The 12,531-nt window shown below is 36.0% G+C and overlaps 1 protein-coding gene across 9 annotated transcripts in view; it reads left to right on the forward strand.

Moving 5' to 3' along the window:
• Nucleotides 1-12,531, forward strand: part of LOC113095942 (histone deacetylase 11) — a 35,629-nt gene extending 23,098 nt beyond the window's left edge. For 5 of the 9 annotated variants that reach the window (XM_026261302.1, XM_026261300.1, XM_026261301.1 and 2 more), the window contains 3 exons: nt 570-666; nt 2,512-2,690; nt 3,065-3,786. In XM_026261302.1, the coding sequence (XP_026117087.1) occupies nt 570-666; nt 2,512-2,690; nt 3,065-3,304 (516 nt within the window). In that variant the 3' untranslated portion in view covers nt 3,305-3,786. Of the gene's footprint in view, nt 1-569; nt 667-2,511; nt 2,691-3,064; nt 3,787-6,495; nt 6,599-6,707; nt 8,183-9,652 lie in introns of those variants that run through there. The other 4 variants (XR_003288428.1, XR_003288427.1, XR_003288429.1 and 1 more) reach the window with 4 other exon arrangements.

A 12,531-nucleotide genomic window follows, 5' to 3' on the forward strand; every position in this document is an offset into this window, starting at 1 on the left:
TTTAAAGATGATTTCTCAATATTTAGATTTTTATACACCCTCAGATTCCAGATATTCAAATCTCTGCCAAATATTTTCCAATCCTAACAGACCATACATCAAAGGGAAGATAATTTATATATTTTATTTATTTAATTATTATTATTTTTTTATGGAAAACAAGAAAAAAATTGCAGGAATTTGCTTTCTTTGCAGGAATTTCCCCCACATAGTTCTGTGGATTTCCACAGAATTTGAGCCCCTCATCATTCACAAAGACTCATTCTTTGCATGCTGACTTATTCAAATTGAATATAGTAATTTCAGCTCATTGTAAAACATTGGGTTGTATTAAAATCCATTATGTAGAATTCTGCAGATTTTCTCTGAAAACCAGGCGCAGAATGTGCATAAAGGCCTGAGTATCTCCCAGATAAGCGTTCTGGTGTTAACCACTAGACCATATACTTATTATATGTATTTAATGCACTATAGTTAGTGAAACTAGCAGCAGCATTGTAGTTCTAGGTTCAAACAGCAGAAATTCCACATAATATGAATTTATATCTGCTCTTTGATATATATTACAGGGAAACGGCCATGAGCGGGATTTCCTGGAAGACAGACGCATTTACATAATGGATGTCTATAATCGCCACATCTATCCAGGAGATGGATATGCAAAGAGTGAGTTAATTTTCATTTGAGTGTGTAAATGGGGATTTGAAGTGATCCTGATTATGTAAAGATATCCCGTTCCACAGTGATACGAAAAGCCAAAGCACTTTGGATCATGGTTATCTGACTAATTTAGCCTGGATTTGCTCTTTATTTGCATATCTATACAAATTCACACATACACACACTCACAAATAATGACATACTGAGGTGGAGGCAGATAAATGGAAATGAAAGAATGAATGTCGTCCTTCTGGGTAGAAGAAGGTAAAGTACTCTTGCACTCCAACAGGGGGCAGTGTCCTGCAACCCTCATATACTACTGTGAGCTGTTGGTTCATACTTCCTCAGTGTTTGCATGCAAACGAAAAAGGATGTCAGTGCATCATACAGTATATTTGTTTTGTCTTTCTTTTTGTACCTTATTAAACATGGTTTCTGATAAAAATATTTCCTCGCAAGTAAATGCCAAACTGTGTGTACTGTTTCTTGCCTAATTTATTTGACACAATTTTCCTAAAATTTGAAAGTCTTCCTCTGGCTTACAATGATACAGTATTCAAATTCTAATTGATCTTTGATGTCATTGTCATATTTGCATACTGAATGGTAATTGGTCTGCTTTTTCTGCCTGGCATGCACTGATATTTCCTTCCGGAAATGTTTTGATTGATACGTTGGATATCAAAGAAACAGCCTACAGTGTTTTGAAGGGATGACTGACAACATGCTCCAGCTGGCACCGATATGGTCACATTATAATCTTCGTCAATTAACGCATGCATTATCTGCACTGTTCTAACTCGCTCTGTCAAACACTTGAGTAGGAGTGACAGAAAACTTGCTGTTCTGTTCAGCTTCAATGCACACCTCGCGACAACTTGTCAAACCTGAGACGATTTCGTTAATGCATTTACAGTACGTACTGTAACCAGGTAAACATAAGGTTTTATAAACGTATAATGTTCTGACTTAAACTTCCCCTCGCTCTATTGAAGGCACATCCTGGCTTCTTCTCATGATAAGTGTTGTAAGCCTTATTCTCCTTAAAATATTTATTCATTTTTTTCTATGCCATTTTCCCTCTGTGACTTCTCAATAGGTTCAAAAAAGAATGTGCCTCGGTTTTCTGACTCTGTGTATTTGTAGTCCTCTCATCTGCCTAGAAAGGCACAAGAGACTAATTAGGTCTTGAAAGCCTCTGAGAAGGCAAGGTATTGTGGTCTATTTCCATTTAAACCCGTAAACGAAAGAACACCTTACATTAGGGTTTTGCATTTTTATTAAGTAGTAACTATTTACTTTAAAAAGGCAAAACCCTAATGTAAGGTGTTCTTTACCTTACATTAGGGTTTTGCCTTTTTAAAGTAAATAGTTACTACTTTTCAGTTACATCCACTGCAGAAAAGAAATACAGAAATGGGTACAACTTAAAGGACTAGTTCACCCCCAAAATGAAGAATCTGTAATTTACTCACCCTTTTGCCTAAATGATTTAAATAGTGTGTGGCTATTTCTGTGGAACACAAAATGTATATTTATTTCAGAGTTTCCTGGCTACTCTTTTACATACAATGAAAGTGAATGGTGACCTATGATACCTAGACATTTTCATTGACTAATGGCTTATAATAGCTTTTTAAAACGTATTATTTTGGAGGTACAAAATACATTTGGCCTAGTTTTAGGATGCTTTTATGTTGATATTTATTTATATTGGAGCATGACAGACCCTGTTAAAATAAACCCTATTTATTTTAATAATTGCTGTTATCTGATCTGTTTACTGACACTTTGTCTTCAACTGTAGTTAAGGTGATGAAAGCCTAATTTGGTCTTACTTTCTGACTTCAGGGGCGATTAAACGCAAAGTGGAGCTGGACTGGGGCACAGAAGACATGGAGTATCTACAGAAGGTGGAGCTCCATTCAGAAGGGGCGCTGAATGAAGTAAAGCCAGACATCATCATATACAATGCAGGCACAGACATTCTTGATGGAGACCCTCTGGGAGGTCTGGCTATATCCCCACAGGTACAGCTGTCACTCAGTCTTCCTTTCAGTCCACCATATCAGATCCAAACCTCACTGCTTCAACTCAGCAGGGTTTTTAGCCTGGTCAGTAAACCTCGGTATCAGTTATTCAGGCCTGCTTTACAGGATGAATGGGCAGTCGCCATTTTGAAAATTTGGAGGGACAGTAGAATATATTTATTAAAATCATATATCATATAGTGTTTTCATAGAACTTACCCCATTGACTTACTTTCTTTTTTTAAGCAAAAACTTGCATTATTTTACTTAACTCTGAAGATAGAGACCAGCTACATTAGGTTAACTATTTTGACCAATTCATTTGCAACTTGTCACATAATAACTGTGCTGGGATATTCTCACCCCTCTTTCAGGGTATCGTAAAGAGAGATGAGATCATCTTCAGGGCAGCCCGTCGAAGAGGAATCCCCATCCTTATGGTGACGTCAGGGGGCTACCAGAAGAAAACCGCTCGTATTATTGCCGATTCCATCTTGAATCTGCACAGACAGGGTTTGATTGGTGAAGAGGCTGTAGAAGGTGCGGGCCCCTCAAATGTCCCGCTCATGATGAGCAAATCTGTGTCATCAGGGCCCACAGTCAGTGCCATTTAAACTCTCCTGATCTTGGACCTAGTCAAAGACTCTGTTCTGTTACCTAATACAAACATTTAGGATTAATATATAATGCTCTGGTCAGGGATCTAATGGTTTGGTAGTTTAGACTGAGATTGACTCAGGATAGTTTTCTTAGTTCATTGATTTGAACTATTTAACTCGTATGTTGCATTTTTTTGAGTTTGGGTAATATTTTCTTTTTTCCATCATTTCCCTGGGGGTCTTTTATGCAATGCTTGTGGGCACAATAAATTTTCAATGGAATAGCTTACCCAGAAATAAATTTTGTCATCATTTGCTCACACTCATTCCAAATCCATTCAGTTTTATTATATGGAAAAGAACAATTCCCATTTTGTGTTCCACTGAAGAAAGACAATTATACAAGTTTGGAATGACAGAATTTTTTCATTTGGGTGAACTATTCCTTTAAAACCATTTTGATTGGTGCCCACAAGTAGGCATTGAAAGGGAATTGATTTATTTTCAATTTGTAAAATTTATTGTGATTGGCATATTGTACATCCATACATTTCTATAGAAATCCCCAGTTTGAGATACAAACACAAGACAAATATACCGTATGCCAGGAGTTTATTTTATTGAGCGATTTGTGGCAGCTCTCTGTAACACTATATTAGATTTACTCAAAATTAAATTATACCATTATGAATCAATTTTGGATACATTACAGATTCCTCTTTGCGTCGACCTGCTCTGCTATCACGCCTTAAATTATTCTGTGGCATTGAATGGAAGTTGCTCTTAGGACGTGTTTTTGTGACCAGTTGGTTTTAGCAACAGGCTTGAATTCTCATTTGTGTGCATCAGCAGGTGGACCACTGTCAGGCTAAGTGCTTTCTATCATATTACGCCTGGCAGGCTTTTGAAACATCTTCAGGCTGAGGCCGTGCTCTCTCTATTAGGAAATGAAACTCTTCATTGGAGAGTATGAGAGACACTGCAGTTGGTTACCAGTGACAGTTCTAAAGCTGTGATCTCGTCTGCCTCAATTTAACAAAATGTTTCCTGTCATCTAGAGAATAAACAGGAGATGATGACACTGTATTCTTTTTATGTTCAGATTTTAAATTGTAGTATTTCTATTTTGTGATTTTTATTTTTAGATATCAAGTGTAGTCTAGTCAACTATTTTTACTAGAGTTCATTACTCCACACCTATGAATTTGTCACTTTGTTGGCATTATAAGCTTTGAGTTTATTTAAAGATAAGGTTCTGCCCAAAACAATCTATTCACCCACATGTTTTTCCAAATCTGACTTTAAAGGACAAGTATGGAGGGCATGATGGAAAAAAATTGAGATGGGAGGAAACATTTCAATGCTTTGAATATTGTGATTGCTCACAAGGTGATAATATGGGGAAATAATATGGTGAAAAACTATATTTCAATGCTTATGCAAGTGAAAGTAAAATTTCTTGGGGGAATGCAATACTTTTGCAAGAGAATGCAAATGTTTTGCAAGTAAACAAAGTTTACAAAGGATATAAAATTTCTTAGTCGAACGCAGAAGTTTTGCAAGTCAACGTAAAAAACAGATCTGAAAAAAATGTTGGTGAGAAAAGTATGATAGACTTTTCATTTTGTTAATAAACTATCCCTTTTACTCTATTTTTTTTAAGGCTTAAGGTTGGTATTTAGAAGGTTGTCTTCTTAAGGAGTGACTAATGAGCTTTGTGGTAGGCACTTCTTCTCAGGTTTGAGGTGTAATGTTAAAGGTTTCTTTGATCATCCCAACCACCCTTACCTAGCAAAGCTGCATTACCCATCGGTGTGATTTTGGGGTGGATCTATATTTCTTTCTGACTAATGGCAGATAAGGGCTGTATCCGAAATCACATATTATAGATGATTCTTTTGAATAAGTGAATACTTGGCATTCAATAAAAAAATAGATAGTATAATTGCGTATATTGTGAATGTAATGCGGACGTCAACCATGCAATTTTTGCCTACTGTTTTTTGAGCTTTGTTTTATGAACTACTTTGTTCACTTACTGTTTTTGGCTACAATACATTAGTGAAATATGTGATTTTGGGTGCAGGCAAAATATCCTGTGGCACAGAAACAACATTTTTTACGTTATTTTTTAAAAACCTACTAAAATTAATATGCTTGTTATTTATTTTGTGACTTGTTTACTGTGATAGCTCCCATTCCATGTATCCTGGTTTGAGACTTGGGTAATAAAAGTTAAGAGAGCAGAGGACTAATTTAGTGAGGTGTTTACTCTTTTGGGAATGGCCAAATTTGAGCATTATTAATGTTGTTTTTGGTTCTGGGTTAAGGTTATGAGTCTGCTATTGCTCTTGGGTGCTGGAGGTATCTTGGTAATGGACACTAATGAGTGTAGTAGGGCTCTTTTCATTCCTTTCCTTTCTTTTACTCTTTAATGAAAGCTGTCAAAAAGATGAAAATGGAGGTCGCTTGAAAGATGTGAACCCTTGAGGTCTAGCTAGCAGTTTAATGGATCTGTACATGAAAAGGACCACCTTGGTCCTGTTTAAACAAATGACTTACGGATGAGTATTTCATGTGCTCATTTCATAATAGCGTTTTTTTCTATTTTTTTTCTCCTTTCTCTCAGAACACTAAACACTAAACATCTTATGCACTTATTGTGATCTGTGCCACTTTAAGAAACCTATATTAATTTTATTACTTTGCCTTGAGATGTTTTTTTATATATATATATATATATATATATATATATATATATATATATATATATAACTACTTAAAATTTAAGTAGTACTCTTATTTACTCTTACATACTGGTAAAAAAAAATGTATAGCTTGAATGCACTATAAGCTTTGGATAAAAGCGTCTGCTAAATGCATAAATGTAAAATGTAAATCGAATCATATCTTGTCCATTTAAACCAGTGTTTTATGTTTAGAGATACTTCATTACTTGGGTAAATTACAGTACATTTAATCATCAATCTATAGTAATGGTGTTTTGTTAACATCTAACAAATGTCCCAAATGTCTTCATGTTGTGTTTGACATGTTCTTTTGTACTTTTTATTTAATACCATTTCCATGTAAGAACAGGGAAAATAAATCAAGTCTAACAATGCAATTACAGAAGACTTCATGTTTATTGTATACTATATCTGATATCACTTCATATGATTCATATGACTCTTTTTTTCCATCAGCATGACATCTTCAAACACCTGCTGGTTTATTGTTCAAAAGCCTCGCCACAACCGGAGAAGATTAATGTTGAAAGCAAATGCTGAGCGGCAGGACAAATGCGCTGTAATATTCATCATCTCTGCTTTCAGTCTCTTTTGTTAGCGTGTTTGTTTTGCAGTGCAAAAGCAGATATCATCTATTTATACTGACGTTTCAGTATGTGTGTTCCCAGGGAATCAAACCCATGACCTTGGCTTTGTGCCAGTTGAGCTGGATGCCCATGACGTGGATATGATTTCAAAAGAACCGAAGGTGAATGATTTGGAACCATTTATTCTACCTAATTTTACTATTCATCTTTTTTACCAGTTTAAAAATCAAACACTACACCCACTGCTGTGGGCTTTCCGTTATGCCATCCATGTGTATGTCCCTCCCATACTCCACCCTCCAATGCTGTCATGAGTTATTTCAGGAGGTGTCTATGACTCAGCTATCAAACGTCAAGAGCCCACTGGCATCATGCGAGCTGTCCATCCAAGAACTACAAAAGCAATTCAGATGACTTCTATTCAAAAAGCACAATCGCCAGGGTTTTACAGGCTCTCATTAACGGCTGCTATGCCCTGTTTACACAGTCTGAGGTAATGAGTATGGCTCCCTTGTCCCTTACTCTTCAGATTAAGGCCTTTCTTGGGCATTCTTTGAAGAAGAGTCCTAGAGTGTTCTTGACTCATTTAGGCATGGCTAAGGGGAAGTTAGGAATTCTTGAGATTACTTTTGAGTGGCATTGAACGAAAATGCGATGTTGTTGGATACTGAATATTTCATATTGAGTACCTAGTGGGACTTTGCAGGTGTATACTGTATGTCTGCCTGCATTTATTGATTTATTTTAATGTGTTTTATTTATGAACAAACTTTACAGTTCTGCCGTTCAGTCACTTATTGCTTGGACTTGATTATATACAGTTTCTAAATTGAATTCGGGAGTGGAAACAACCTACTATCTCTTTTGAAGTCTCAGGGGGCTGTTTAGCACCTGTGAAGCAGTTTAACCTTGTAAATGTACTACTGAAATTACAGTAAGCATGAGTTGAGGAAAATATTATATTACATTTTTTGGTGAACGAAAGAACTGTTCACCCGACAATGAACATTTTACCTGATTTACCTTTACATATTCTATAAATCATTGAAGGAGATATTTAGTGGAACATTCAAACTGTTCTTTTTCATACAATGAAAGCACTTTTTTTACCGCCATACACCAATAAAAAAAAATCCTAAAAGCAGTTAGAGTTACAAGTCTTTTGAAGCTGTAGAATAGCCTGTGTGTTAATTTTTTTCGTCTTTAGACACATTGCACCAGGTTTGATGTCATTGGCTGACGCTCTGTTGCGTGACCAAAGTGTTTCCAAAGTGGGAAGGTTCAAAAAACGCAACTGCAAATGAAATTTGATAGCTACCGCAGAGGGAAAGATTATCATTGAACCTTAGCAACCTAAATGTTGGGCTGTTCTTAACATCTAACATATGGATTCAGAAGGCTTGAAATATATTAGAGTATTTTTATGATTCTTTTATAGTGCTTTTTGTCTTTTTAGAGCTTGGCACTTTCTTTGAATGGAAAACTCAGTCTTCCAATAACAACATCTTTTGTTTTGCACAGAGTAAAGAATATGAGTGGGTTGAAATGAATAGAGGGTGAGTAGATGAAAAAATAAGATTTGTTTTTGGGAGATCTATTCTTTTAATAATTAGAAATGCACTGTTCTGTGGTTCAGAATCTTACTAATCTGGTTCACAACATCAGGAGGAGATGCAGGGTAAAAACTGTAGTGATATGTTAACTCTGCCAAAAGTGCCGACCCCACTCTCCAGACTAACTGAGGTGGGAGATCTCTGCTCGTGGCCAGTTTAACACCTGACCCCCATCCATTTCCCAAACAGAATGAGATGACACCGTTAAGGAAGGCCACTCTTCTTCCCATGTTACTCTCTCCATGCTGGATCAGCTCGTCCACTGGTATAATGGCTAACACCCATTGAGCTGTGCATATCGTAAAGGCAATTCAATATAGATGGAAATTAGATTAGACTGTGTTATTAGATCACACTTTTCCAGTTCGGCTAAGGCAGCGGGTGCCCTGTTACTATTCAAGGCTATTCTGCAGATTTGTCTGAGAGGAGCAGGTGCATAAGTTATTGTGTGCATTCAATCTCGTGTTTGAGGTAAACACATTCGTAGGGAAATATTTTTGAGACAGAATATATTTTCAATTGCATTCTAAAATGCGCTCATTCATTAAAGTGCTGTCAGTCATTTTGAAAGACATTTCTTGAGCTTTTTTGCTAAATTTAGTGTGGAGGACAAAGAGTGCCACTTCAAAATAAAGAAATCAATTAGCCATGTATTTTAATATATTTTAAAATATAATGTATTCCTGTGATGCAAAGCTGAATTTTAGCAGACATTATTCCAGTCTTCAGTGTCACATGATCCTTCAGAAATCATTCAAATATTCTGATTTGATGCTCAAGTAATGTTTATTATTATGTTAAAAACAATTGCGCTGCTTGATATTTTTGGGGAAACCAGGAAGCATTTTTCAGGATTCTTTGATGAATGGAGGTTCAAAAGAACAGCATTTATTTGAAATTTAAAAAAAATGTAACCTTATAAAAATTATCACTTTCAGGCAATTTCATACATGTTTGCTGAGTTAAAGTATTAATTTCTAAAAAAAAAAAAAAAAAAAAAGCATTTTGAAATGTGGTGAACTGTATATAAAGCACTTTTTAAACTGACTCAAATATAGATGTATTATTTGTTGTTGTTGGTGCTGAAGTTAGTTTAGCAATATTTAACAAATATTTAATATTCAACAAATATTATCACATTTTCTGTCAATCTATCATTTTATTTTCAGATACATTTTAAATTTTAAGTTTCAAATATGCATTTATTGGGCAATTTCTTTTAATTTAATAATTGGTCATTTAATCTTTCATTTTAATTTTTTTTATCTATAACCTGTTTTTCATTTTTCATTTGTATTTATTTTTGTTTATATTTATTGTCTTGTTTGTTATTATTAAATATATTGCAGTGGCAGAAGTCTGTTTAGTTTGTGTTTAGCCTTTTCTCCTGTGAACTGACATCTGTGTTTATAGGGTGTGATCCTGGGTTGGCCGTTGCAGATTGATGTCAAAGTGATTAGAACAGCTGGGCCTTCTAGCTGGGCTTGATGCCAGCTCTCACACATCAGCTCTCAAAAGACAGTCCATCACCCTTGATAAGTGGCACCTGGATGAGGCCTGGAGTGCAGAGATTCAATCTGTGAGAGCTATTATTAAAATCCTGTCAGGGGGACTTTCCTGTTGGCCAACGTGACGGTACCTTGTTTTCTCCCACATGTCAGTTTGTTTTTCTTGTTTTGGCATCACCACACCCGCAAAAGCATTATAGTTTTCTGATAATTCTGCTGACATAACGCTGGTTCTTTGATAGTACATCATTCTGACTTGTTTGAAATGGAAATGGAAGCAGAGAAAGATCTGATCCTGATTGCCTTTAAATGACTAATGGACGTAACCTTTCAGGTGGTGATTTGTTTTGAAGGTGTTGTCATGCTGTTGTAATTCTGACATCAGGTCTGTTTTTGATACAAAGGTTGTATCAGGGCCAGTTGAAATCTCCTGCTTGCATTTGTACCCTGTAGTTTGTTTTCCAGCTGTTCTGAGGAAGATGCTTCTAAGCTAGCCTACTTCGCTACAACCTAAATGAGTTCAAATACAGCAGAGCTACTATTAAAAAAATAACCATATTTAAGTATTTTGCCTCAATATAATTGCATGGGGTTTGAATAAAACGGTAAATCGTATTTGATCTGTCAAATATTTCAAAATTTGCATGTCCCAACTTGTATATACAAACTTCGCAGGATGACTTGAATGCACCGTATCCCTCTTGAAATCCTACTTAAATCCTGTACTGTGTAAATACAATTAGTGCCTTTTAAAATTACATTCTAAAAAGGAAAACATCTATTGGTCAATTTAAACATTACTAGATCCAGTAGAACTACTGTATTTTTGTGACCTCTTTTACTGTTGAAAATGTTCCAGCAAAGTCCCAACTCACAAATTGTACTGCACAAAGTCTAAGAAAGATGTGCAAGTTCAGTCATAGTGTTCCTGTCGCTCTCTCAGCTGGAAGAGCACTCAACAGCTGTTCATTTTAGACTGTAATCAAATGCCTTTTAGTTAACAGTCTCCCCCTCTCCTCACAATGTCTCATTGAAAGGCGAGTGAAGTACATTAAATGCTGGAGATTTCAAGCACGCTAGATGTGCAATAATAGCATTTTCTGATGCAAGCATCGTCAATCTATGCACTCTTCTTTAATAAAATGCCCATTATAAAGTGCAAGAGAAATGTGATTCTGAAGTGCTTTTAAAGAGACCGTGTGAATTATGCTGGGATGCAGAAGTAAGCCAGTCAAAAAAGGGATACATATACATGTTGGTGTCTTAAAAGTACAATAGCCTTAGACGCCTACTGTATGTGTAAAAAAAAAAATGTAAAAAATTATTGATCATGATGGTGCTAATAGATATATTAATTTGCCATTTTAAATGTTTGGCCCCCATACATTCCAAAACATTCATCAAACCAACTCTTCTATTGAAATTCAATTTAATGTTTCTTTGTGGAGAAAAAAAAGGTCTAAGGTGGTTTTCCAGAATAGTTCTTGGTCAATGTTTCTCAACACCATCACAGCGCTTTCCAGCAGTGACCATTTCCATTAGCGAGACAATGATGGTGAGATCTTACTCTGCTCCTGCCTTCATTCTGTCTCTTTTTATCTCTTGAACTCTACATGTATCCAAAAAGTGTGGGGAGGAGAACTTAGGAAGGAGAAAAGCAGGATTAAATCATCATGTGACACATACTCTCTTTTTTTTTTCTTTTTTTTTTTACTTTAAGTCCCCAGCCTGCTCAGGATTGTAACTGTTTTTTGCATTTATGAGGCATAAGCAGCTACAGGAAAATTCCAAGGACTCCTGATACTTCAAAGCGAAAACTTTTTGTCATGAGAGGCAGCACAAATGATTTACCCTTTGTGAAAGTTTGATATATTCATTCAGTTTATGTAAAACATGACCTGTCATTGGGGTTCTATAATACTGTTAGCATTCAACACAGTTGAACAACAGTTGCTCTACTGCTGAAATCACCCATCTTTGCTCAAAATAGGATGATGCAGCTGTAGTTTTAATTTTAATTGTGAATGACAGTGTACAGTATCAGTTTTCTTGTTTTGCCTGTTTTGTTATTGTAGATAGTTGTATCCAGCTGGACATGCATTATTCATCAGGACTGCAGTAGGAACAGTGGACCAGCAGGTGGCTGCAGAAGGCGAGTGTGTATGTGGACTGCAGTCCCATGCAGCACAAGCTTCTGTGAGCAGATTCAAGATCAGTTCATCTCTTCAGGCCAGTAATGCACTTGGTGGAGGACAGAGCTGAGAGACCTTTTGGGACCAGAAATCACTTGTGTCATGGGCATAAGTGTGTTTATAAGATGATGTAGTACAGATGTGGTAGAATTTCTGCATATGTGGAGCAATCAGTCTCTCAGTATAGTTGAAAACCGAGAAACGTTTTTAAAATACTGAAACCAAACGCTATATTATAGTTAATCGTTCTTGCAAGTCCATTCATACAGGTCATAATTCTCCTACGAATCCTTTGTTTACCCAGTTGAAAACATTACAATTCTATGACTTGGTAGATTTGTGTACTGCTAAATTTGCGTATAGGGCAAGACAACACACCCTCCCTCAGTCCTTACAAGCTTTGTTCAGCTTGAGAGACAGTAATTACGACCTTAGAGGGACATGTATGTGTAATATACCAAATTGTAGAACTAATTTAAAAAGAAACTGCCCATCAAATTAAAGTTTTCAGCTTTGGAATAGCTTCCCTGATGAGTTAAAAAAGGCTAGTTCATTAACACAGTTAAAAATACTTTATAAAGGATTGGTAAAG

This window comes from Carassius auratus, unplaced genomic scaffold, assembly GCF_003368295.1.
Source record: "Carassius auratus strain Wakin unplaced genomic scaffold, ASM336829v1 scaf_tig00215808, whole genome shotgun sequence".
NCBI classification, from domain to species: domain Eukaryota; kingdom Metazoa; phylum Chordata; class Actinopteri; order Cypriniformes; family Cyprinidae; genus Carassius; species Carassius auratus.